The sequence below is a fragment of the Culex quinquefasciatus genome, chromosome 1, assembly GCF_015732765.1.
Source record: "Culex quinquefasciatus strain JHB chromosome 1, VPISU_Cqui_1.0_pri_paternal, whole genome shotgun sequence".
NCBI lineage: Eukaryota > Metazoa > Arthropoda > Insecta > Diptera > Culicidae > Culex > Culex quinquefasciatus.
The window spans coordinates 38948667-38973546 of record NC_051861.1 but is presented as its reverse complement, the minus strand read 5'-3'; the positions used below and the strand labels follow the sequence as shown (position 1 = coordinate 38973546).

Genomic DNA, 24880 nt, shown 5'->3' with positions numbered 1-24880 from the left:
TCCCCTCCCGTACCTTACGCACAACCGGAATTAGTCACCCTAGACGATAGATCCATCAAACCCCCCGCAAAACCCCTTACCTGTGTAACCTCAACCGTCGCGTACTCCACCGTCATCGAACTGGCCGCCGACATGGCGTCCAACTCGACCTCCCCTCCGACACTGCTGGCCGTATCGGTAAAGTCGGACTCACTGTACTCCGACCCGGTCAAATAAGGCAACTCGTACAGATCGTACTGCTTGCGCCGAATCTGCACTCCGGGCGCCTTGCCACGATCCACCTCTCGCGGTGGAACCGGCCCCGGCGTCACCGTCCGGACCGACTCCACGTCCGAATCCGCCGGCATCGGCTCATTGTTCGACTTGCAGCGAACGTCATTATTATTCGTTTCCGTCGTGGACCGCCGGTTGACCGGTTCCACTTCCGAGTTGGGTCGGTGGTGAAAATCGACCGCCACCTGGATGTCCTTCTGCACCTCGTCGTCCCCACTGCTGATCACACTGACGTGCCGGGATCCCCACGCCCGGCCACGCCGGACATATCACAGATCTGGAGCTTCTTCTCGTCCACCGGAACGACCGGAGCTCCTCCCACTTCTTCCCCAACTTCCCCTCTAACACTGACCACATCTTCTTCCTCTTCGCGGGGGGCCTCTTCGACGGCCTTCAGCTCCAAACTGCGCCGGTTCTTGCGCTTTTCGGCGATCTTGCTCTGCTTCCGCGGGATCCCACTGGCCGCCGACTTCCGGCTGTCTTTGGCCTTGTACTGCCCCGCAGGCTTCTTGCCATTCTTCGAAGGTTGTTCCGCGAGGGGTTCGACCCCTGCCGGAAGCTCGTCCGGAAGGGAGACCTTCCCGGAAGCTCCCGGGTGGAGCAGGTCCCAGATCGCCGGGAAGGCACACTGCAACCCACCCTCCTTGAGCTGCTGGAAGATCAGGTACGAGGTGTCCGTGTAGCGGGACTTGGGCTGAAAGGAGGACATTGGTTGGTTAAGGTTTAAGAGGTTTGTTTGAGCGCGCGGGCAAAGTCCTTCGTTCTGAACGCGTGGCACCAAACTGACTGTCTTGGGGGCAGCGCTTTTTGGTAATATTTTTTGGCTAGGTGATAAAAGGTTGTTATCAGCGTTGGCATAGACTTGGCTGAAAGACATTATGCGAATTGGCTATCTGAAATTCTGGCAACACTGCCCGAAATCATAAAAGAGAAAATTAAAAATACTTTTTTATTGAGTTTGACCATACTCCGTTTGTTTTTGTACAACAGGATTTTTTAACTATAAAAAATAAGCCACATAAATTTTAAAGTAATAAAAATATTTTTGGAACAAAAAATTAACAACGCTTTTATCACAAAAAAATCATGGTTCACACTAAAAATTAAATTAAATGCAATAAATTTTATTTTGTTTCGAAATGTTTTTCGTTTAAAAATACTTTAATATTAAAAAATCGTGCCATCGAGATAGAAACAAAACATATTTAAGTCACATTATGACTATTTTTTGAAAGTGAATTTTTAACGAACTACTCTCCGATATTCAAAATAATGAAAATAAACAAATAAAAACACAAACAAAAGTAATCTTAATTTATAAGGTTTATACAAATTGAGTTCAAAGTTATTGTCGAAATAGAATTAATTATAAAACTAAATTTCTAATTTCAAGCTCGACTGTTGAAATTTTTAGCGAAATATATCAGTTTTTTTATATTTTCAATACTTTTTTAAGTGGGCAACAATGGACTAATTTTAAAAATTGATGAACTGCAACTTATTTTTTAAATTGACTTAAAAATGGCTTTAACTTTAAAACACTTTATAAAAAAACTTAACTTATGTACATTTCAAAAAAAAATCAAAGCTTGGTCAAATATTGATTGAATTTTGTAATTTTTTGAGGAGATATCCATTGATCCTTAAAACATATTTTTATTTTTGATAAAAATGTTGCGTTGTGATATAAAAATCATAAAACATCTCTTTGTTTTATTTTTAGGTTTAGTCCTGGTTAATACCAATAACTTTGCCGAACATCAAATCGATCGAATGATTCTTTCAAAAGTTAAATATTTTTGAGCTTTCCCACACAATTTTTCTAAAATGATAAGGACAAACAAATGATGCAAAATGACTTCTTTGGGCATACGTGAAGCACTCAAAAAGTCTCATCCAGGTTAATGAATACAACATTTTAAATTTAAATTAATCTTTTTTTCTGTTCTTTTTTATGAATACAAATTCTGCATTCTGCTAAAACGCTCAACCAAACCATATTGTTCTTTTTGTTTTTTTTTTTTGTCGATCTGTTGTCCCAAAATTTAAAATGTATGCAATTGTCGGCCGATTACGACCATTTTGATTTTTTGTATTTTTTTTATTTGGCCTTCCCTATGACCACAGAAGCTTTTTTGTGTCATTGGTTCACTCATACAAGTATCCATACAATTTTGGCAGCTGTCCATACAAAAACGGTACGTAAATATTCAAACAGCTGTAACTTTTGAGTTAATTTTCTGATCAATTTGGAGTCTTCGGCAAAGTTGTAGGTATTGTTAAAGACTATTGAGAAAAAATAGGTGCACGAAAAAAAATTGACGATTTTTTAATTAACAATTTTTTTACAAAAACTCAATTTCCCAAAATATTTTTTTGATTTTCAAGATTTTTTATATGTTTTAGGGGTCAAAAACCCGCAACTTTTGAGCCATGGAGAAGTATGGTCAAAAAATCTGCCGCCATGTTATGAATTTATGAAAAAGTAGTGATTTTTGGAAAAAAATCGAAAAATTTTGGAAAAAAAAAGAATATGCAATCGAAAAGTAAAAAGGGCGTAATACTGAATGTTTGGCCCTTTTAAAATGTTAGTCTTGATTAAAAAAAATCCAAATATTATTTTTGAATAGATCGACAAATTTCACGAGTGTTTCATGTTTTATGATTGAAAATTGGACCATTAGTTACTGAGATATCGACATTAGAAAATGGTAGGGGTTGTTTGGATGGCTTAGAAAACATAAATTTTCCTGTTTCTTTTTCTTTAAGCAGCTGTATCTCAGCAACCAGAGGTCCAATCTTCAATGTCTCTTAGATAGAGCGTCCAATTTCCCGTCCCGGGAAAAAATTTCCCGGGAATTCCCGGGATTTCCCGGAAAAAAATAATTCCCGTTTCCCGGGAAATTTGTAAATTTCCCGGGAATTCCCGAAATATAAGCAGAAGTATACATTTTCCTACTTTTTTGGCACCAATGTTTTGAAATTATACAAAAAATAATAATTGGAGAATTGATTTTTTTTATTTCCATCTAGGGGAACAGCATCTAATTCCAGCGTGCCTCTAATGTTGGCAGGTCGGAACTTTGACATTCAATTAAAGCTAATTAAAAGCGTTTTCAACTGAACTCGAGTGATAAATAGCTCAATAAGAAGTGAGCAAGCAAGTTTCTATCAAAAGTTTGGCAAAATTAGTTGTTTAAATAGTGAAAATCAGCAAATTGGATGGAGTTAGGAGAGAGTGCTTAACCTGCCAAACATACGAGAATTTCCCCTACTGTTCAAATTAACTAATCAGCTTGTCTGTAAATTTCATGTCAAGGTTTAATTCAGATAATATTTATTTCTGAAGCATTCGCCATAAGGAATATTGTTTGCTTATATGTTGGACAACAAAAATTACGCTGTTATGGAATGAATATAAATATTTTATTTTTGACAGCCTTTTTTAATGTTTTTTTTTGTAATATCATTGGAAAATAAGATATTTACATCTTCCGGCCAAGATCAACATTGAGATTTGTTTGACTCTTTTTTACCATGGAATGGAAATTGAACTGATATAATTAAATTTTTAAAAAAGGTTTGTGTAAGAAGGATTTGTTTCTAAGTATTCGAGAAATTACAGATTGAAGTTATAAATTTATGAAGCACGTTATATATGGAAAAATATTGTTGAATTTCAACCATTTTTAAATGCTTAAAATTATTTTAATCTAATTGATTTATTAGGCTTTATACCATTTAACTAAAGTCATATCATAAAACCATGAAAAACCATTCAAAACAACTTCCTATAAAATTTTCAAGTTAAAAAATAGTTTTTCAAATTAAAAAGCGCTAGAAATTAGATTTTTATGGTAAATTCAATGATTATTTATTTATTCATAAGTTGAATTTTTTGGTTTTTTATTTTAACTTTATCAAATTAATTTGTCACTGTGACAAATTTAAAAGCAATTTTATGGTTGTGGAGCATTGATTTTCACTGTCCAAATTTGATTTAAAAAAATCCTTCTCAACAAAAATACTAATAATATTTTCGTTCATTTGGGACGATTTGAAAGATTTCAAAATTAGAAAGTTTATATATTTTCTCAAAGTTGCATGATTTTTTACAAGCAGTCAAGCCATTAATTGATCCTCACACTCATTTTGACTATTAAAGTTGCTGTTCTATACAATTTCATTGCAAAAGATTAATCAGAAACAGGATTAGAATAATTTTCGTTAAATTTAAAATTTCCCGGGAATTCCCGGGATTTCCCGGGAAATTTGTTGAAAATTTCCCGTTTCCCGGGAATTTTGTAACCCCGGGAAATTGGACGCTCTATTTAAATATTTAAACAGCTGTAACTTTTGAGTGAATTTTCTGATCAATTTGGAGTCTTCGACAAAGTTTTGTTGAGGACTATTGAGAAAAAAATTGCCGATTTTTAATTAACATTAACCAATTTCCTGTAAATACGAGCTGAGATTTTTGACGTTATAAATTTAAAATAGTGATTTTGAAAAATCGAAATTTATACCTTCATTTCTGCAATGAAAGTACTTTGATTTTAACGAAATATAATTTTTTTTTGAAGGTTCAGAAAATTTGTTATGAAATTGTCTAATTGTCTCTTAGACAATTTCATAACAAATTTTCTGAACCTTCAAAAAAAAATTATATTTCGTTAAAATCAAAGTACTTTTCGATTGCAGATTTAATGAAGGTAGTTTTTTTGGTATAAAATTTCGATTTTTTCCAAAAATCACTATTTTTTTAAATTTATAACTCGGCGTCAGATTTTTTACCATACTTCTCCATAACTCAAAAGTTGTGGGTTTTGCCCCCTTTAAACATATAAAAAATCTCGAAAAACAAAAAATACGTATTTTGGGAAATTGAGTTTTTTTTAATGTTAATTAAAAATCGGCAATTTTTTTCTCAATAGTCCTCAACAAAACTTTGTCGAAGACTCCAAATTGATCAGAAAATTCACTCAAAAGTTACAGCTGTTTAAATATTTACGTACCATTTTTGTATGGACAGCTGCCAAATTTGTATGGAGACTTGTATGGTTGAACCAATAACACAAAATAGCTTCTTTGGTCATAGGGAAGGCCTAAAGCCTAAAAGTACCCTATTTGATCAAAATACAAAAAAAAAATAAACATTTACAATGTATTCCAGGTAATTTATAATCCATTGCACAAGTTTTTTTAATGAAAAAAAAATGCCCGCTGATTTATTGATCCTTGCACTGTACCTTGGATTTGGCTCGCACTTTTCTCTCGCACTTCCGAAAATTTCCGAAAACTAGGCAACCAGCAGTTGTTTATTTACATTTCCAGTCGCAGTTTCCACCAAACTGGACATTCGCACTTTAAAATTGCGATTGACAGGTGAGAAACATCGGCTCGCTTTGATCATTTTTTTTGAGAAAATTAAAATTTCTCAAGGCAGCTTGACAAGTCGGAATATTGCGATCGATAGCAATAATTTTGTGCGAAGTCCAAGTCAGTGAGAATTGCGCAATAATTTTGAGATTGAGTTTTCATTTTTTTTAAATTTAACGACGGGTTGTTTATTACATCCAGAAATTATTTTATCCAAATTCGGAGTTTGTAGTCAGTAAAAAAAAGAATGAATTTCAATTTTATTACAGTTCAGACTCGATTATCCGAAGTTTCGATTATCCGAAGGTTTGTAGGGGACTTCAAATTCGTATTCGAAATACAAAAAAAAATGTTTCTCATTTTTTTATTTTGTATGTATGTATGTATGTATGATCCCCATACCCGCAGGCAACTTGGTCCTGGAACACATGTGAGCGCTAGGTGAACAATTCGATCATCTTTTACTCCGTAATCTGTACACCCACGTGCATAAGTTTTTTTGCACGAATTTTAGTGCTACAAATACCGGCGCAAAGATTAAAAGAAACCCCTTTGCCCTACCCTAGCACCGGAAATTTGTAGCGGGTGTAGGGACACTTTGTATAGACGCCCTTGCTCCCATCACGTCACTGAGGGTATGGAGCGACGAGAAATTAATAAGCATGCCCCCCTAGTCGAACCTTCATTAGAGAAGCAGGCAATCCACAACTCACAGCGAACGACCAAAGGAACACCCTACCGCGTATATAGTAATATTGGCGTGGTTTGTCTTTACTGAAGTGTATGGATGTTAGAGTGAATGAAAGTGTCAATTGAAAATAAAAATGGAAAGCTCTCACCAAATACGAAGAATCTTGGATACAACTCAATTTCGATCGCCTCGCAATATGAAACTTGAAACTTCACAAATCTTGAATTCCTGCCTTGATCAGCAGAACCTCCGGCAGCAGTCCTGGTACCGCACGAATGACTGCAAGCGACCCGCAACTTTAAAGTGGCTGGATGATGAACGCCACCCACATCTGCTTCGACAATTCTTGAAAGACGTGGAACCACAGGAACGCTTGCTGGTGGCTACTTCGTGAGGTTAACAAGCTCCTATCTTTCTTGTTGCTGCTGACATCTCCTTCCGGTGGAGCAACTCTTCCGAGTCGTGAATTCTGCTTGTCACTTCCACCAATTTCTTGAAGCGGAAATAGGAACGAGATCTCCGGATTTTGCAAAACTTTTAGACAAGACAATTAGAAAGGTTAAAAAATGACAGCAATCAAAAACGCGTCCGACCACGGGCACAGATTGCTTCGATCTTCATGTTTCTCATTTTTTTATTTTCTTCCTTTTAACAACAAATTCGAGTTCTGGGACCCCATTTCAATCAAATTTGAATGGTTGATTGCTAATTAAATTGAAAAAGGCATTATTTCAATAATTCCGCCATCTTGGATTTAAAAATTCTTAATCACTTAGAGTAGTTTAGAGGTCATACTTGAGCTCAACAATAAAAAATAAGGGAGCGAAATGTTTTTTTTTCCGTAATTCCGTGAAGTGAAATTTGGCCAAAAGAGTTTCTCTGCATTGCATTTTCAATGATTGTACATTTCTGGAGTTTTTTTTGAAAAGGTCCAATAAACCAAATTTCCACCAAATTTCCAGTTTTTGCTTTTTGGGTGTTTTTATAACCGCCCTGAGTCAGGGATATTGAAAAACACCCAAAAAGCAAAAACTGAAAATTTGGTTTATTGGTCCTTTTAAAAAAAAAACTCCAGATTTGTATCATTGTTGGACTAATTGGCTTGCCCAAAAGTAAACACTTTTTTAACAATCTTATAATGATAGGATATGAAACGTCTTAAGAATCTTTCTATGCAGGCAAGCTGGACAGAATTAAACATTCATTTCTGACGTACTAATAATTGATAACAATAGCTGTCCTCACAAAGTTTGGAACTTGGAGAGCAAAACAAAAATCCGTAAGTGGAATAAGGTCAGCGAAGAATACGACAAAAAAAACTAGGCGGATTACTTCACAAGCTTAGTGATTAAACTGTGTTTTTTTTTTGGTGGGGATTTGTTTTTGCTTCTGTTCAAGTCCACTGAAAGATTGCGAGTATAGAGAAGGTGGAACAAATTGAGCTGCGATTGGGAGAAATTTGAGCTTCTGAGCAATTTAAAATGCGCTTGTAGTGAAAAGTGTAATCTCTCACACCGTTAAACGGGCGTTACACGTTAAATTGAAAAGTTGAGAGGTTATGATTTAACACGAGTTTCAAATTCGATTAGTTTTAAAATCAATTTCCCATGCAAGTGCAGTTCCCTTCGAAAGAAGGCAAACAAATGCGATCAACTTGGAAAACACGTGTTTCCCTTCGGATGGTTCCCTCTCCTCCCCAGACAAACATTCCTTCGGTAGCCGATGAAAAACGACTCGACTTGTAAACACTTGAGGGAATGGTGGAAAATTAAAACTAGCCGGGGAATAACACATTTTCATTATGCTTCGGGCTTGGGGAAGATCATTAATTTTCCTAGTTTGGCTTAAAAGAGGGATTTTTTTTTTCTCGGGTGAAAAATACCAGTTGGTCTGGTTCAGGAAATGCACTCTCCTTCTCTCTGGGTCTCATCACCTTGATCCGGTGTTTTTTATGATCTTTCACTGTTTTTTTTTGGTGGTGCAGTTATTTGGATAAGGGGAGATTTCACAGAACGGGAGTGTTCGTAGTTTTGAATCGATTGGTAAGATTTAAGAAAATTAAAGTGTACGTTTTTTGTTTATTACAATAACTATAAACTCAAATTTGATCCCGGCTGACATTCTACAAAAGAGTCTCAACCAGCACGATTATGATCTGTTCCAAAACACGTGTCTCAAGTATAAACCTCTCAAAGTCGCACGCTTATCGCCGTTTAGTCAAGTGGGTACTTCAACCAGGGTGGTGGTGCGTGTCGTTCAAGTGACCACACACGTCACTGCGTGCAGATCTACGTTGAACCTGGCCGGTCCCCCATAACACTCACATCAGATATGAGCTGTGACATGTATACAACATGGTCCGCACGCAACGCCTTCAAGTGCCGCGGCGAAAAGGTCAACTACCTCCAACCTGTCTTGAGTTGACTCGGTTGTGATCGTTCGGGGAGGTTGATCTACAAATCGGCTTGTACAACAAAGTACTGTGCAGTGTTTACCATTTCTGTTATCGATTTCAGTTTGATCCGAAGACTCGTGGAATGGAAAGGTCACACATGTTGCGTCTATCGAGGAAATTTTTGTAATTGAATACGGTTGACGTACTGAAGTGGTGACACGGAAAATCCGATTCTCGCGAAAACTCATGAATATCAATCCAAGATAGCTAAGGCGGATTCCTTTCCGTGCCACCGTGATTGCGAGTGCGAAGATAATTGACAGGCCTGTCAACTAGAGACCCTAAATAGGGAGACTGGTCTAAGCTGGCTAAATCGATCTGGCAACGTATGTTTTGAGCTTGGCAACACTGATAAGTTTTGCTGGGCGTAAAGGCAAATGCTCGTTTGGATACGTCAAACTCGTGTCTGTTTGGGTACGTCAAATTCACTTCGACCAGTCTCCCTATTAAGGATCTCTACTGTCAACGCCTGCTGGGCCCTGATACTGATTACAGGTTCCCATACGACGTCGTCGTCGTGCAAGTTAAACCAAACTCTCACTTTCGACATCTTCGTCTTCGGCAGAGTGCGCCCTCCAAATCTCTGAAGACGCCATATTGTACCCTGGTCATGTCGTCGATTAGAGGAGCCCAACTTGGTAGCAACCGGGTCGGTGTGTGTGTGGGGACAACAAATCTTTGCCTCCGAAGACACGTCTATCATCGGTGATCATCGTGTCTCGGAGACAAGGAGTGGTTATTTACGCAAATCGTGAAACTAATAGATACCTCTTTGCCATGGCACGATTTGTTGGGTGCCCTTCGTCGTGCAAGACTTGCAAGAGGTGCAGGAACTCGCCAGATTGTTGTTTATCAACAACAAGCGGCATCTGTTTTGGTTGCTTTTGGTGGCGGTACAGTAACACATGGTTGGTTTGACAGTTCTTTGATGACGGGGAGTCGTTTCAGATTAATTTACAAACAACTCAACACATTTGAAGCAATTTGTAGACTTTGGAATTAAAGCTCCATCTCCCAAAAAAAAACTTGCAACAGTGTCTAATTGAAAAAGGGTCAAACCATCGGAGTTGCACTGTGTAGTGACGCAACGTGGGAGGTCTTCAGACAGATAAATACAGACCACGTTGGCCAAACTACTCGGTGACAGTTTCGTGACATTATCGCGGCGGCAACCCTTGAAATGGTCCGACGATGACAGTTTGATGCTGCAGTTTGATCTTTTGGGCATCAAAAAAAGATTGCACATTCTGATCACGATGACAGGGGGTAGCGAAGAAGCCGCCATCTTGGAAGTTCAGATAACAAACACTCAGAATCAGTATTATTCATATTACTTTGGTAACACGAAGTGTGTTATCCTGGTTAAACTCAAAAGTTTCATGCAAATGTGTAAAACCAAACTGAAAAATGTGTACGGGCGCACTGTTTGATCGACCAAAAGAAAAAAAAGCAAAAAAAGGTAAACAGAAAAATCACTTTTTTCGATATGAATTTTCAGCCAATATTGGGATGGAATCTCCAAGGATATGATAGAATTTGGCATCACAATTCACGTGTTTTTTCAGGTATTTATCGTTTGAATTGCGGGAAATTTGAAAATCAAAAACCCAACCAATGATTTGTTATGGGCTACCATTTGACAGCTAGTGCTTTTTTGTGGGCTCTCATTTGACAACCGTGCTAATGTCGACTGTTGTCAGTTTGGTTTGGTCGAAATAGGGTTACCATCCCCCGACGATGACCTAAGAGTATGTCAAAGAGTATTGCGCGTATTCCCGAGAAAGAAACGCGCAAACCAGCCTCAAAACGACGCGCCGCACTTTCGGCAAATGCGTGCTGTCAAATCCAATACTGCGCGTTTTGTTTTTGTTGATCTTCTTCTTCGAATCGCCCGGCATTGTTGCCAGGTATGTTTTATATTGCACCAAAAGTGCAGAAAATCGCTGGCGACAATGTCTATGGCATACAGAGAAACCTCTTATTACGCGGTGGCGTTACGCTTTTAGTTTCGTAGATTTCTCTTAAACCATACAATATTTTTGCATAGGGGAAATATACCCATTTTAATCACTCTAAGCCGTTCGACCAATTCTCATCACTTTTGCTGTTTTCTGCTATCAAATCAACATTTTCAGATGTATCAACAATGGAGAGTTGCTTGCTCACTTTTATTTGAGCTATTTATTACTTTGGAACAGTCAAAAACACTTTATGAAAGCTGTAATTCATTATCAAAGTGCCGATAGGCTGATAATAGAAATAGGCTGAGAAAGGGTATAGTTCCCCTACTTCAAAATGCTTTTTGTAGATCTGAAGAAACCCTACAAATTGCTTATAAAACATAGCAAAAATGTAGCGTCATTCCACTGGAATGATTCCAGAGAAATCAACAAATTAGAAATATTTTGAATAGCAATTTGAAGATTTTGTTCAGATCTACAAAACGCTTTTTAAAGCTTGCAAACATATTGTATGTACCGTAAACCGGGGTGACTTTGATAGGATTTCAATTTGTTTTTGGAATATATTCCAACAGGTAAGGTTTTTCTCAAGAATATTATTTTTAAAACATGTACTGGGGTAGGCCACACAAAGTCCATGCACTATTTTGGAAAAAAAGTTGTTTCAATAGCGTTTAGAAAAAAAGTTCGCAATTCGCAATTCGCAATTTTCAGTGTAAGAACGGGCCTTGACCGATCTTATGCACTAGGTTCCCGACGAACACGCACTGCCCTTACACCTACATCTCACCCTTGCTCTGAGTCAGTACGAGCAGCACGCTAGAACACGCTTTGAGTGTTCGTGCCAGGCATGCACACCTTCTTTTCCGGTTACGCATTTTAACTCGGCCGGGGGTGGTACATTAAGTAGGGTTGGATGTAAGTATAAGCGCCTAACCATTTATAGTGTGCCTATCAACTTTCATTATAGCAAAAACTGTTTAATTTTTAGTTTGAATTCAAAAATTTATTGTTATTTACTGTGTATTGTTTTCTCCTGAAATCTTCCCTATTTTTGAGTCTGTTTATCTGTTGCTATTTCTTTTGTCGCGGTGTTTTGTTACAATTTTTGGTCCTAAGCATGTTATAAAAGTTTACCAAAAATACAATAATATTTGTGTTAATCCTTTAACCATTCCATAAATTGAGTAAGGGCTCAAACCTCACTTGTTTGACAAAAAGGGTGAAGATTGAAAACAATAGACAGTAAAAGAGAATTTATTTTATAAAATTCAAGTATCAATAGTAAGAGAATGATGAGCGTATTTTGAAGAATAAAAATGAGAAGCTAGATGTATTAGATGTAAAATAAGACAATAGTTAATAAATAGAGATACAAAACAAGCTTAGATTATAGTAATGATAATGAATAGGACAGATAAAGAATTATTCAAATAAATAAATTCGCAATAAAATCAAAAAAGATTAGGCGAATGATAAATAGATTTGATATTACTAGTACATTAAGGAAAAGTATATTTTTAAGGGAAAAAAAAAACAAAACAAAGTTTGTTACAGCAGTATCAATTGATAGAAAAGAGTGGAAAAGCTTTGAGAGATAAGAGAATCAAAAGTTAGTAAAATTAAAATCAAATGTTGGATATTAAATAGAAGAATCAGTGAAGAATTGGGAATCAGAAGAGCAAAATAAAAATAGGAGATAGGTGGTAGCTGAGAATGAAGAGAAGAGAAACCCCGTTGTGCGATGTTTCAGGTACATCCACAGCAGTTGACTCAACATACTGCGAATCAAAACAATACCGTCTATAATCACAAATTACTTCCCTTTCCCACATTGTTGCGCCCCTTTCTTTTAGCCGTCTCGACTCTGACCCGCGGTGGTCAAAGGTTTACGATCCGTTTCCACAGGCCACCAACTAGGTCATCATGAAAACAAAGCCAACGTGGAGGTAAGAAAATAGGACACTCGCAAGGAACCAGAGCTATACTGTTCTGATCAAGATAATTCGGATGATCTAACAGAACTACGGATGTAGTTAGTTACGCTCCTTCCAGGATGTTCCTTACGTGGACGTCAACCGAAGAGCACGCAACAAGGTCAGTGCCATTGCATGCTCTTAGGTATCAATCCTTGGCCTGCAATAGCGTTTAGAAAAAAAGTTACGTTAAAAATTCTTAGTTTGAATTCCGGGGTGACTTTGATAGTCATAGTTTTTCTTGTTGAAATCATATTTAAGATGTTCAAACTTTATTTGTACGTTAAATGTACCATCACTAAAGTAGCTGATATAGTTTTAAAGAAAAAAAAATCAATGTTTATGATTAGTTAACTAAGCTTTTTAACAAAATACACATAAATTTTAGGTAAAATTGTTAAAAAGTCGGAATTTTGTCTGAAATTTGTTAAAACTAGTTTTGTTAATAAAATTATCGATTTATATTGCATTTTATACTGAATTCGAAGCACGAATCACATGTTTTCACATTTTGTATAAAATTTGTTCTACTGAAAATGCCTATAAAGCTGGAGATTTTTTAAAATTATTTTTCAAAAACACATATTATTTGTTATTTACAAACTTATTTAACCTTCTCCTAGTGGAAAATTTTCCAAAGAATCCGAAAATCCATTCCGCTTTCCGATTCAAAATCATGTTCATTGAGAAAATAATGACACTTTGAGAAGCTTAAAATAATGACTTTCATCAAAATTTTCTTAACTATGGTAAACTAACTTTTTAAGCATTTCAAAGTTTTATGAAAAGTTCTTTTTGATGTACTTTGAACACTTCTCTACCACGGTCAGTATGATTCTAAATCATTCCGTACGTATTTTAATTGTACTCTTTATTATGCGGAAAAATTGCAAACCTATCAAAGTCACTCCGGCTATCAAAGTCACCCCGTTTTACGGTAGCCGAAAAACTTGCTGGACTTACTGAAAAACAGGTAAAAATAGCAACAAAAAAAAGCTCAACCAGTCGGAAGCTGGTTGAAAATGACCAGCTTTGAAATCTTTTTTCTAGCTTGAAAATTAAAAAAAAAAACAACTAATTTCTAGACTAGATTTTCCAGTTTCAGGAATTGGTATAAACTGTAAAATCTTATTTATTAGCTCTTTAAAGATTTTTTTTGCTAATTTGAAATTGACTTTGATTTATTTTTTTCCGAAAATGCCAAACTGAATTGTTGTTCAGAACGAAGGACTCTGGATAAATACACATTAAAAAATCAATTTCGAAAACAAAACTTACCGGCACATCCATCCTGCGAGCTTGACCTCTCCCGTTAGTCACCTCGTTCGGTGTCGTTGGTTCCCATCGCGATGTTCGAAGGTTCGTACTTTTCTGAAAGCGAAAAGGTCCCAAAATTGATTTCGATGATCAACCACGTTTTATTTCTTCCACCAAACACAGCGATGCTTGCTTTTACCACAGATTTGTTGTTGTTCCAGAATTTCACAGACACTAATTTGTTAGCACTTGAAAACGAACGGAAATCACATCTTTAAAAAAATGTTGTTATGATGAAATCTGATTTCTCAAATAAAATTTTATACTTAATTATTTATGGTAATCGAAACTCCGAAGTATGTTTACTTTCGAACAGAAAACTTGCATTCTTAAAAGAATTCTCTACCTAATCGAAGAGGAACATCATCACCAGATGATGACGATTCGCGTTAATGAGCTTCCAGCTTCCAACAAAACACCATGAGATGCAGTTGACAGCCTGCTTGAAAGCTGAAACCGCGCACCGGTTGCACTTTATTACTGCCAATTACTGGCCGGTTGCCGGCTAGCAGAGTAAATAAAGGCGCGTTGTTTTGCATTTGAAGTTCAATTAGAATGAAACCGAACCGAACCCGGCGGCAGATGCCTTATGACTTTTTCTACTGACTGGGTTGCTTTGTCAATAGGATGGTTGAGAGACGTTTTGTTGTTGCACAACTTCAAAACGTGAATATCTTAAGATTGGTTCGGAATACTCTGAGATTTTGGGTGAATCTTATGCAAAAATGACTCAGGAATTTAATGAAATTATTAGTTTTTAAATTTAGATTGATATTCTTACCGAATATCTGGCAACACTGCAAACATTTTCAAAGTGTCTCTAATGCAGCTCCTAATCAGTAGAAAGTCCCCGGCTCAAAACGGTACCCTTTGACAAATTCCCAATACCCGTTAGGGCGCCCCGCAAGATGAATGAATAATTTCCTCCGAATATGACAAATGACCATCTCTTCGCGGAGTTACCTCCACGAACCGCCGCCGCTTAAATCCACACCCCTCACGCGTAGATTAATTGCAATAACGGCCAGCCCCCTCTTAGGTCCTCCCGGGGTGTTGACAGGGACCAGCGCAAATGAGTCTGTCATTCCACTTTTGTGCCCTCCGTACAATTCCGACCTCTGTTTGGCGCTGACCAAGACTTGCGCGGCGAGACTTCCAGGGATCGGCGGAAGAGGAGTTCTCGGTAACTGGACCACATCGACGCTCTCCACCACCACCGGGGTTGGGCGGAATCAGATTTAATCTTAATTGAAACAATCAGTTTTATTTAGAGCTCGGAGGTCTCTTTGAAGAAGTGAGTACGCGCGCAGATCTTCGCAAAACCGGTCTATCCAGGTCGCTCCGTTCTAAACGAGAAACGCAGGGGTGGAGAGGTTCTGCGATCATCGCCGTGATCACCACAGCAACTAATTACTCAAGTACCTCTCAATGTTGAATTGATATCATATTCCAACCTACCCCCGGTTAAGGGGGGCCTTGGGACGTTGCGACAGCTTCAGTTTGCCAAGGTATCTAGAGGAAAGGTTGGCGGAAAATCGAACGCTTAAGTTATTTAGAGTTAGAAAGTTTTCCAACCTTAAGTCTTAAAAGACTCGTTCCGACAAGACCCAAGAAGAAAAAAAATCGTTCAACCTTACAATAAGTACGTTGACCACCGACTAACGACGATCGCGATCGGCTAACGCGATCGGTAAATATAAATTATTCCAGCATGATCAGGCTTTGCCGGTGGCAACGGACGCGACTTCTGGACCCTGTTCACATTACTTAAATGAATTCATCTGACCTCGCCGGGTGACCCGTTTCTGATCCGCTTCGAAACGGAACGAAACGAGCAGCTTGCCGCGGGGTTTAAAAAGTGTTTTCGGTAACACTTTGGGAGTTCCTCGACCACAATTGTGAAGAAGCAAAGTGTCGATTTACGATCAGACGAGGATTGGGTCGAAAATTAATTTTCGTTTTAACGACTTTTTTTTCATGAACTGTAAAGTCACTTTATTGGCAGAAGTGTTGAAAGTGTGTGTGCGATAGAATTTGGTGGAAACTTCCGAAATGACCGGAGAGTGTAAAATTAGGGTGACCAAATGTCTTTTTGTCTTTTTTGTCTTTTTTGTCTTTTTGTCTTTTTGTCGTTTTTGTCTTTTTGTCTTTTTGTCTTTTTGTCTTTTTGTCTTTTTGTCTTTTTGTCTTTTTGTCTTTTTGTCTTTTTGTCTTTTTTTCTTTTTGTCTTTTTGTCTTTTTGTCTTTTTGTCTTTTTGTCTTTTTGTCTTTTTGTCTTTTTGTCTTTTTGTCTTTTTGTCTTTTTGTCTTTTTGTCTTTTTTGTCTTTTGTCTTTTTGTCTTTTTGTCTTTTTTGTCTTTTTGTCTTTTTGTCTTTTTGTCTTTTTGTCTTTTTGTCTTTTTGTCTTTTTGTCTTTTTGTCTTTTTGTCTTTTTGTCTTTTTGTCTTTTTGTCTTTTTTGTCTTTTTGTCTTTTTGTCTTTTTGTCTTTTTTTGTCTTTTTGTCTTTTTTTGTCTTTTTGTCTTTTTGTCTTTTTTGTCTTTTTGTTTTCTTTTGTTTTTTGTTTCTTTTTGTTTCTTGTTTCTTGTTTCTTGTTTCTTGTTTCTTGTTTCTTGTTTCTTGTTTCTTGTTTCTTGTTTCTTGTTTCTTGTTTCTTGTTTCTTGTTTCTTGTTTCTTGTTTCTTGTTTCTTGTTTCTTGTTTCTTGTTTCTTGTTTCTTGTTTCTTGTTTCTTGTTTGTTTCTTGTTTCTTGTTTCTTGTTTCTTGTTTCTTGTTTCTTGTTTCTTGTTTCTTGTTTCTTGTTTCTTGTTTCTTGTTTCTTGTTTCTTGTTTCTTGTTTCTTGTTTCTTGTTTCTTGTTTCTTGTTTCTTGTTTCTTGTTTCTTGTTTCTTGTTTCTTGTTTCTTGTTTCTTGTTTCTTGTTTCTTGTTTCTTGTTTCTTGTTTCTTGTTTCTTGTTTCTTGTTTCTTGTTTCTTGTTTCTTGTTTCTTGTTTCTTGTTTCTTGTTTCTTGTTTCTTGTTTCTTGTTTCTTGTTTCTTGTTTCTTGTTTCTTGTTTCTTGTTTCTTGTTTCTTGTTTCTTGTTTCTTGTTTCTTGTTTCTTGTTTCTTGTTTCTTGTTTCTTGTTTCTTGTTTCTTGTTTCTTGTTTCTTGTTTTTTAATATTTAAGTTTAGATTGTTCGGTCATCCTAAGCCTTCTCAGTATCGATCCGAGGTCACCACGAGGGTGTTAGTTTCATGAAGATTGATTATCATCCGTCGATCAGCTTCGGACCGTATGATTTCGAAACTCCCAGTAGTTAAATTTGCTGACTCAACTCCTCCCTGTTTGCCTTATCCATTAGTACAAATTACTAAACCCGCGTTGGGCCCAAGTTAATCAACGAAAACTTCAACCCTTCGCTGCAGAAAATCCTCATATTATCCACAAAGTCAGTGACTGTCGGATTGTCAACCGGATTGTACGATTTCCAAGTTATTTGTACGGCTTCCGCGAAATCTCACGCTCCACTTCTGCGGTGGTGGTGACCCGCACAAAACCAAACCAAACCACACCGATCTTGCATACAAGTAGTCACATTACCTGCGGCGTAACGGCCAACGACGACTGGTATTCGAGGACTCGGGCCGCGTGCGCAACTCCCTCCCCGAGGTTCTGCCGACCACAATTGGTTTCAATTACTAACCGGTATCAACTCTCGGAACAGCAATCACAACTCGGCGATGATCGGCGACGTCGTCCAAAGCTGATTGATTTGTGCTGTGTAGCGATCACGATGTCTTGAAGGCAGTTTGAAAAGAGGGTTATTCCGAAGTCCGAGAAGGTGTAAACGAGCTGCTAATTGCAGGTTACCAGAAGGGCAGCGACGACGCCAAGATTAGAAAGTGGATCAACTTTCGTGGGTCGTACACTTTAAGTGTGGTTAAACAAACTTATGTAGGGAAACGCTTCCTGGTAGATCACGTTTATTCAAATCAGTTCTTCAACATTTCACCACAGCTGCGGCGTCCTCATCATCTCCAAGAACTTGACCAACTGTCGACGCAGTTCCGCACCCAGCAGAGGAACGGTTCCAGTTTCCATAGCTTCACGCACAACCGCGTAGATCTGCTGGCGCAGCTCAACCGGAAGCAGCTGCAGGAAGTAGTCCCGCAGACGGTGCTGCAGATCGCGTGAGATCTCCGGATGTTCCCGTTGAAGAAGGCTGCCTCGACTTCGGCGCGAAGATCCGCTGGGAGGAAGTCCAGGAGGAAGGTGAGCTGCTCTCGGTGAGCTTCCACGATGTTTTGAGGGCGTTCCTGGTGGGTCAGTACGGCGGCGACCTCCTGGCGCAGATCTTCCGGCAGGGTGGTCATGAACTTGGTCAGGCGGTGGAACCGGGACTGGTGCAGGGCGGCGAAGTGGGCACGAATGCGGTTGCGCAGGTCTTCCGAGATGCGGGGGTACTCTTCGGTGGCGGCGGATTGTTCGTACAGGTTGTTGACCTCCTGGCGGAGGTCTTCCGGGAGCATTGCGAGGAAGCGGTTCAGGCGGTCACGGTGGAACTCCTTGTGGGAGGTCATGTGCTCACGGATTTGGTCGCGCAGTTCCGGGGACCATTCGGGACGGGTTCCGGAGGCGTGCGATTGACGGAGGACGGTTTCTATCTCCTGGCGAAGGTTTTCCGGCAGGAGACCCAGGAAACGGTTCAGACGTTCTTCGTGGCTGTTTTGTTCACGGGTAAACTGCGGATAGGCCGCGGCAACGCCAATGGCGGCCAAGACTAGAACGGTTACTTTCATTTTCGAATGATTTTTCTCGATTGATACTACAAGAAGCATTGGAGGAGACTTTTATAGCTGAAACCTTATCAGAGCCCTTGTTCTAAAGACCTGTAGATGGCAATCTCCCCAACAAGCAATTACTTTTGCGACCAGACTACCTTTCCTGTTATTGTAGGTAACTTTCCAGTGATTCACATTTGGGAATCTCCCAATCAATCACATGACTTTCTCAAAGTGAAGTTTCGTTCAAACCGCTTCAAATCGATCAATATTCCTCCCATTTAATCAGTCCACTTTGGTCACGTGCCCAAATTTAAACCTCCAAAACTCCAAAAGGGCAACCCTCGCGTCCGAAATTCCTCCGGAGGTTGTGGGCAGGTTGTTTCGGAAATCTGCTGCTTGAGGTTACACCCACCCAAAACTTGGCGTTTGGGGCTCTTGTGTGTGTATAATAAGAAGCTAATTGGGGAGGGCCGTTTTGGGGAGCCGCCTCGATGGGATAATTATACAGAGTGGCCAATCGAATAGCCAAACAAACGACCACGCTTCGCGTAGAGCCGTCGAGGATGGAAATCGCAGTTATGCAATAGGTTATGTTGTGCTGTTCGATGAAGGTTCGCGGAACTTTGTTTTGTTTACATATTTGTTGACACTGCAGCAATTTGGAATATTCTCTTTTTATCATAAAAGAATTGTACTGAGTTCTCACTGGGATTCAAAAGAGTGGGATCAATGAATAAAAATTCAAAATAAATTTTAAACTCTCAACGAAACCGCCAATATTTTCCTCTAAATCACGTCCAATTTCACGCCTCCTCGCACTTGCTGCGATCCAGAAGGTGGCCAAAATCGCCCGCCGATTCCTTCGAGAGCTCAATCGCAGCAACCCGGCGTGGCGCGTGTAACCCGACACCCACATTTCCTGCAATTTGACGTACTAATTGCGTGCCCGGCGCGTGAACTGCCCCCGCCACAAACAGCCAAAACATAACCTAACCCCGGAAACTGCACCGGGTGTCTGCCGTTTAGCGGGCGGTAAACATAACCTACTTCTTTTCTGAGGGGAGAACATCTCAAAAGGGTCGAACTCAAAAAGGTTCTTTTTTCAAATGGGTGCAATTAAAATTTTAACTTGATTTAAGTGCTTATTTTCAAAAAAAAAAAAGAAAACTAAATAAATTCAAACGCAAAAATTACCCCCAAATTATATTTTAATTCTGTAAACAGCTCAGGTCGGAACGTCGTGCGTGCTGTTAAAGTGCATCCAAACTCAACAGTCGACTCGGCTGGGTTTTGTGAAGGCAGGCGAGCGAGTAAATTTGAAAATAAATTATTTATGAAGCGCATAAAGTCGCAGTACCGCCATGCAGCAGCAGGTCGTCTGCGATGTGGTTTGGCGGCTAGAGCAGCCGGGAGTCACTTTTGAAAATGTCTAATTATACTTTATCATTCTATGTTTAAATAATTCAATTATTAAAAAGATCAATTGAAAGTTAGCAAAATAAACGCAAGAACTACACTAAAAATCTGCAAAAAAATACAACCATCTCAAACATTAATCCATCGCAGGTGATGTTTTTTTAAAGAAGCTGAAGTGTGTAGTAGGTGTTGCTTTTATGAGGCTTGGATTTTCTTCATTCGCCCAGGTTGATGATGCTGGATGGCGTGTGCATCATGCTGGAAATGGATCCATATGGGTTCGAATCTAATCACAACTTCGAGGACTACTTCTGGTAGCATGTTGGAGAAACTGCTGTAAAACTGTCACCCGTATGGTCATTTGATACGGCATCAATGCCTAGAGATTTTCAAATTAAATCTGGTTTTAGATTTTCTTACAAACCTGTGATAAAAACTTGTTTTAAAAACTGTAATAAAAGAAAATTCTCCAATTCGTGGTTTCTCACGATTTAAACAAATTATATTGGCAAATCAGGATAAAAAACTAGCTTGCTCAAATTCTACTGAGTAAATTATTCCTCAATTGAATTGAATCGCCTTTTTGATGCCATTTTGACCGTGAAAATGCTGATATTTCATGATAAGCTGCTCGATGGAATGCTGTTCATCTAAATTTAATATATTTTTCACTGTCAAATTCAGTTTTCAAGATTTTTTTTAATTTTTCTTTCTTTTCTAACTTAGTTTTTATTTTTGATTGTTAGTTTGATACCTATTCTACGCACAACATTTTTTTTGCATATATGCTGTTTCTGATATTTTCCAGTCAATTTCTAGCTTATGAATCACAACAAAGTGAGTCGAAACCAAACCCCATCAGATTTCCAAGGCTCAAAATGGGTTAAAAATGTGTTTTAAAAAATTTCTTAAACGCTGTTGATAATTCTTACGATAATTCAAGGAACAGTAATTTTTGTTACAGACTTCTTAAAATTACCGATTTTATGCCATTTTTAAATAAGAAAACAAAATATCCGTCATGGGTTTCCTATGCATATAGGACCTTTTGAAAATTTAATCTTGAAATTAATAACTACACTCAAAAAAATGTTTTTCAAAAATTATGTTATCAAATAAAAAGGTGAATTCCACAATTCATATGTTTTAATGTTCAACAATTTTAAATAATATTTTTAATACGACAAGTGCTAAAAGAATCTAGTACTGCAACCAGTTTCATCAATTTGTGCAATTCCTGAAAAAAACAATTTTTGAAAAGAATTTTTCAGTGGAACTTTTGTTTTCTGGCTTTATCTTTAAGTTCGTGTGTTTGTTCAACTAAAAACAATGCTGAAAAGTATTTCTTTTCGATAAAATTGAGAAAATATTAAACTTATCAGCCCTTAAATTAGTACTACATTGAACAGACCAGCATAGTTATTTTTAGATGATGAAAGGCAGCAATTGTTGTCAAAACGGAATTGCAAGAAAATATTTGTAAAGTTACAGTATTTTTTCAATAGGTGTTAGTCTGATTAGAATAGTTTTATTTGCATTTTTTTTATGAAATTTTGTCTTTGCATTCCCTTCTTTAAAAGAAGCAAATTTTGCATCATTAGTTTTTGAGTTTTCGAAAATCTTATCCTGAGAAGACATTTTTGATCGATTTGATGTCTGCGGCAAAATTGTAAGTTATAAATCAAATCAAATCAGGAGGGAAACAATTATTGCAGAAAACTAAAATTGTCGCTGAAAAAAACTAAAATTCACCTCAAATCATGCATTTTTTCTGGCACTTTTGCACCCGACCCTCTCCGATTTCAATGAAACTCTTTAGACATGTTATCCTGGGCCTATATAAGCCATTTTTGTGTATATGGAGCCAATTGTACTCCAATATGACATTTGAGAAGGTACACCCTTATTTAAATATGTTTTTATTCTGTAATTTAAAAATGACTGTATCTCGAAGCCGTTGCTTCGTATCAAAAAGTGGTCACAGACACAATTGGACGGGCTTTTTGAAAAAAATACACTGAAAGAAAAATACACGTCACTTTTATGAGATTTTTAAATTTTTAAGTTTAAAAGTGAAATTTTAAGGTGAAGTCACGATTTTTTTCGTTCAAAATTTTTGTGTTATTAGCCTAAAATGTGACAAAAGACTTACGAAAAATGCAAGATGGTATGTCTCTCCAAAAAATACAAAAATCATTTACTAAAACAGTTTTTTTGAAAAGTGGTCAAAACGTCGAAATTTTCGAAAACCGACAGTGGGAATCGATTCCCCAGACAATTTTACATAAAAGTCTCCATATTGACCATTGTCCTAAGTCCAATCTTTGGGAAGATACAGCGGTTTAAAAATAAAAATGTTGAAAAATCAGATTTTTTAGTGGTTTTTGGCATTTTCTATATGACAGATTTGATTTTTCAGTCTCGTAAATATTTTTACCGGAAAGCTCGTCCAATTTCCCATAAGTTTGCCATTGACAGCATTTTATGTTGATGTTGAAGCCACGGATCAGGAAAATAGATAAATCTATGCAAAATAATATTTTAAATAACTGACACACATTTGCTCATTTTCGGGAGACGCATACGTGTAATAATGTATAAAGCATTTTGTGATACATTTTACTTTCAAAATTATGGCTGGAAATAACAAAGTTTGTTTTTTTTTTGCTCGTCCCCTCCCTCCCAGGACCCTGACCTGGACGAGGGACAAAAACGTTAAACACAACTTGTATCAGCCTTATTAGAGGATTAAAAAAACATCGTTTGCACCGGAGTACAAAATGGTGTCAAATCATGTACCGGATTAAAATATACTGTCGTCAAAAATGTCAAAATTCATTTTAAGGGGTTACATACATGTAGAAAATCACAAAATTTCAAAATACAGAAAATTTATTAAATCAACTAAAATGATGGTTTCAAACACTCCTGAAAGTTTCATGAAGATATTTTATGATTAAAGTAAGTTACAGACGATTTAGGCTGAAAATTTTGCAATGCGCAATGCGAACTGTCAAACTTTGCGAGTTTTTCTCTGAACACCGAGTTGATTTACGGGTGCCACGACATCTCGTGATGGGATAGACCAATTTTGGGTGAAATTTTGGGTGAAGACTCACAAGACATATCCCGTGTGCATGACGGAGCCCGATTTTGAAATGTTGCATTCTTTAAAAATAAATAAAATCAAAACTTTCGATTTTTTATATGAAAACCATAAACATATTTTTATCTTTTTTAAATAAACTTTTGAAAATCGGCCTTCGTCATGCACACAGGACCGGTTTAACGAGTCTTCACCAAAATTTTGAGCCTATTTGGTCAAAGCTGTGTTGAGATATCGTGACACCTGTTTTTGAAAATGCTAATGATACAACCAAATGTCTTCAAATTTATTTTGTTAATAGTCGAAACTGTATATTTTAATGTCATGAAAACAGATTTTAAAAGTTTGAGTTTGGGCTCAAACCAACCTCTGATATTTTTGCCGATTTACATGTATTTAAGGGGTTACATACATGTAAATCATCATAACTTTGTGAAAAGTGTTGTTCTCAGTTAGCTAATAAATTGGCATTCTTTATCTAGTGACATCTTGGATACAATTGGTTTGTTTTGAAAGGTTACAAAAACAGTAAAATTTTCAGCTTCATATAATTTTTTTTTTTCAAAATTTCTAAATCAAGCCTAACATTATTAAAGGGTTTAAAACATAAATTTTTGATCGATGTTCACTCTACAGCTTGCGTTCACTGGATAATTTCTGAGCGTTTATCTAGCAACAATATCGCAATAGAGGGCTTCACCCGTGGCTTCACCTTGCTTTTTTTTATTATTTCAACCTAATCAATGCGTTATTTGGCTGTGTTTGATTTTCAAAACGGTTAAGCCGATCAAAAATCCGCTGTATTTCGAGCCCAACGGCAACCTCTTTAGGTAATCAAGTATGCAATCGCCTTAATGATGATCGATTGCAGCATGATTCATTGAATTTTGAATAAAGACTCAACCCACAGACAAATAGACAAGAAACTTTTTTTTCATTTCATCGCTCTTAAAAACGGTGATTTCAAATTTAAATTAAATTAAATTTTGTAAGTTTGTTTTACTACAATTCAATTTAACACAAATGTATTCTTAACTAAATAATAAAGAACTAAATTACTTTTCTGTGCATCTACGTACGCAAACGATTCCATGTAACATGTCGACACAGGGTCGACGATAAATTTCACCTGACAGTGCTAAACTATCATTAGTGACAAGAGTGGAAAAAAATCATCCTTCAAGTCTTGACCATCACCGACACGAGTGATCCATCATCTTCATCATCCCTTTATTTTTTTTTTTTGTTCCGGTCCTAAGGTAATCCACCACGTATGTAAAGTGCTTTACTCGGGGTTTAACCTGTCACTTCTTTTTTTGTAGCTCAAAAAAACTAGGTTACACCGCGCGATGACGGGTGACTAGCTCTTTAAAATGCACATGATAGAGTGTTTTCCACACCCACCTTCGCACCACCGTCAATCCCCTTTTCGTCTGTCAGCTCTGAATTCCAGTAGTCTGCCAAGCCAAGGCGTATAAACACGGAAGGTAGACAAATAAAAATTAAAATTAGTTAAAAGTAAACTTGGTGTTTAGGAAAGAG

The 24880-nt window shown here is 37.5% G+C and overlaps 2 protein-coding genes across 8 annotated transcripts in view; both read right to left on the bottom strand.

Moving 5' to 3' along the window:
• The window catches only part of LOC6037355 (tensin-1), a 447484-nt gene that overhangs the window by 239666 nt on the left and 182938 nt on the right, over positions 1–24880 (bottom strand). Inside the window, exon 1 of one of the 7 annotated variants that reach the window (XM_038249949.1) lies at positions 81–373. The exons of the other annotated variants lie outside the window; for them this stretch is intronic. Coding sequence (XP_038105877.1) covers positions 81–347 — 267 coding nt within the window. The 5' untranslated portion in view covers positions 348–373. Of the gene's footprint in view, positions 1–80; positions 374–24880 lie in introns of those variants that run through there. 7 annotated transcript variants of the gene reach the window in all.
• Positions 474–24880, bottom strand: part of LOC119765649 — a 48871-nt gene continuing 24464 nt past the window's right edge. Inside the window, exons 2-3 of the mRNA XM_038249960.1 lie at positions 14014–14106; positions 474–967 (exon numbers count right to left, since the gene is read on the bottom strand). Of these exons, the coding sequence (XP_038105888.1) occupies positions 497–967; positions 14014–14025 (483 nt within the window). The 5' untranslated portion in view covers positions 14026–14106 and the 3' untranslated portion in view covers positions 474–496. The remainder of the gene's footprint in view (positions 968–14013; positions 14107–24880) is intronic.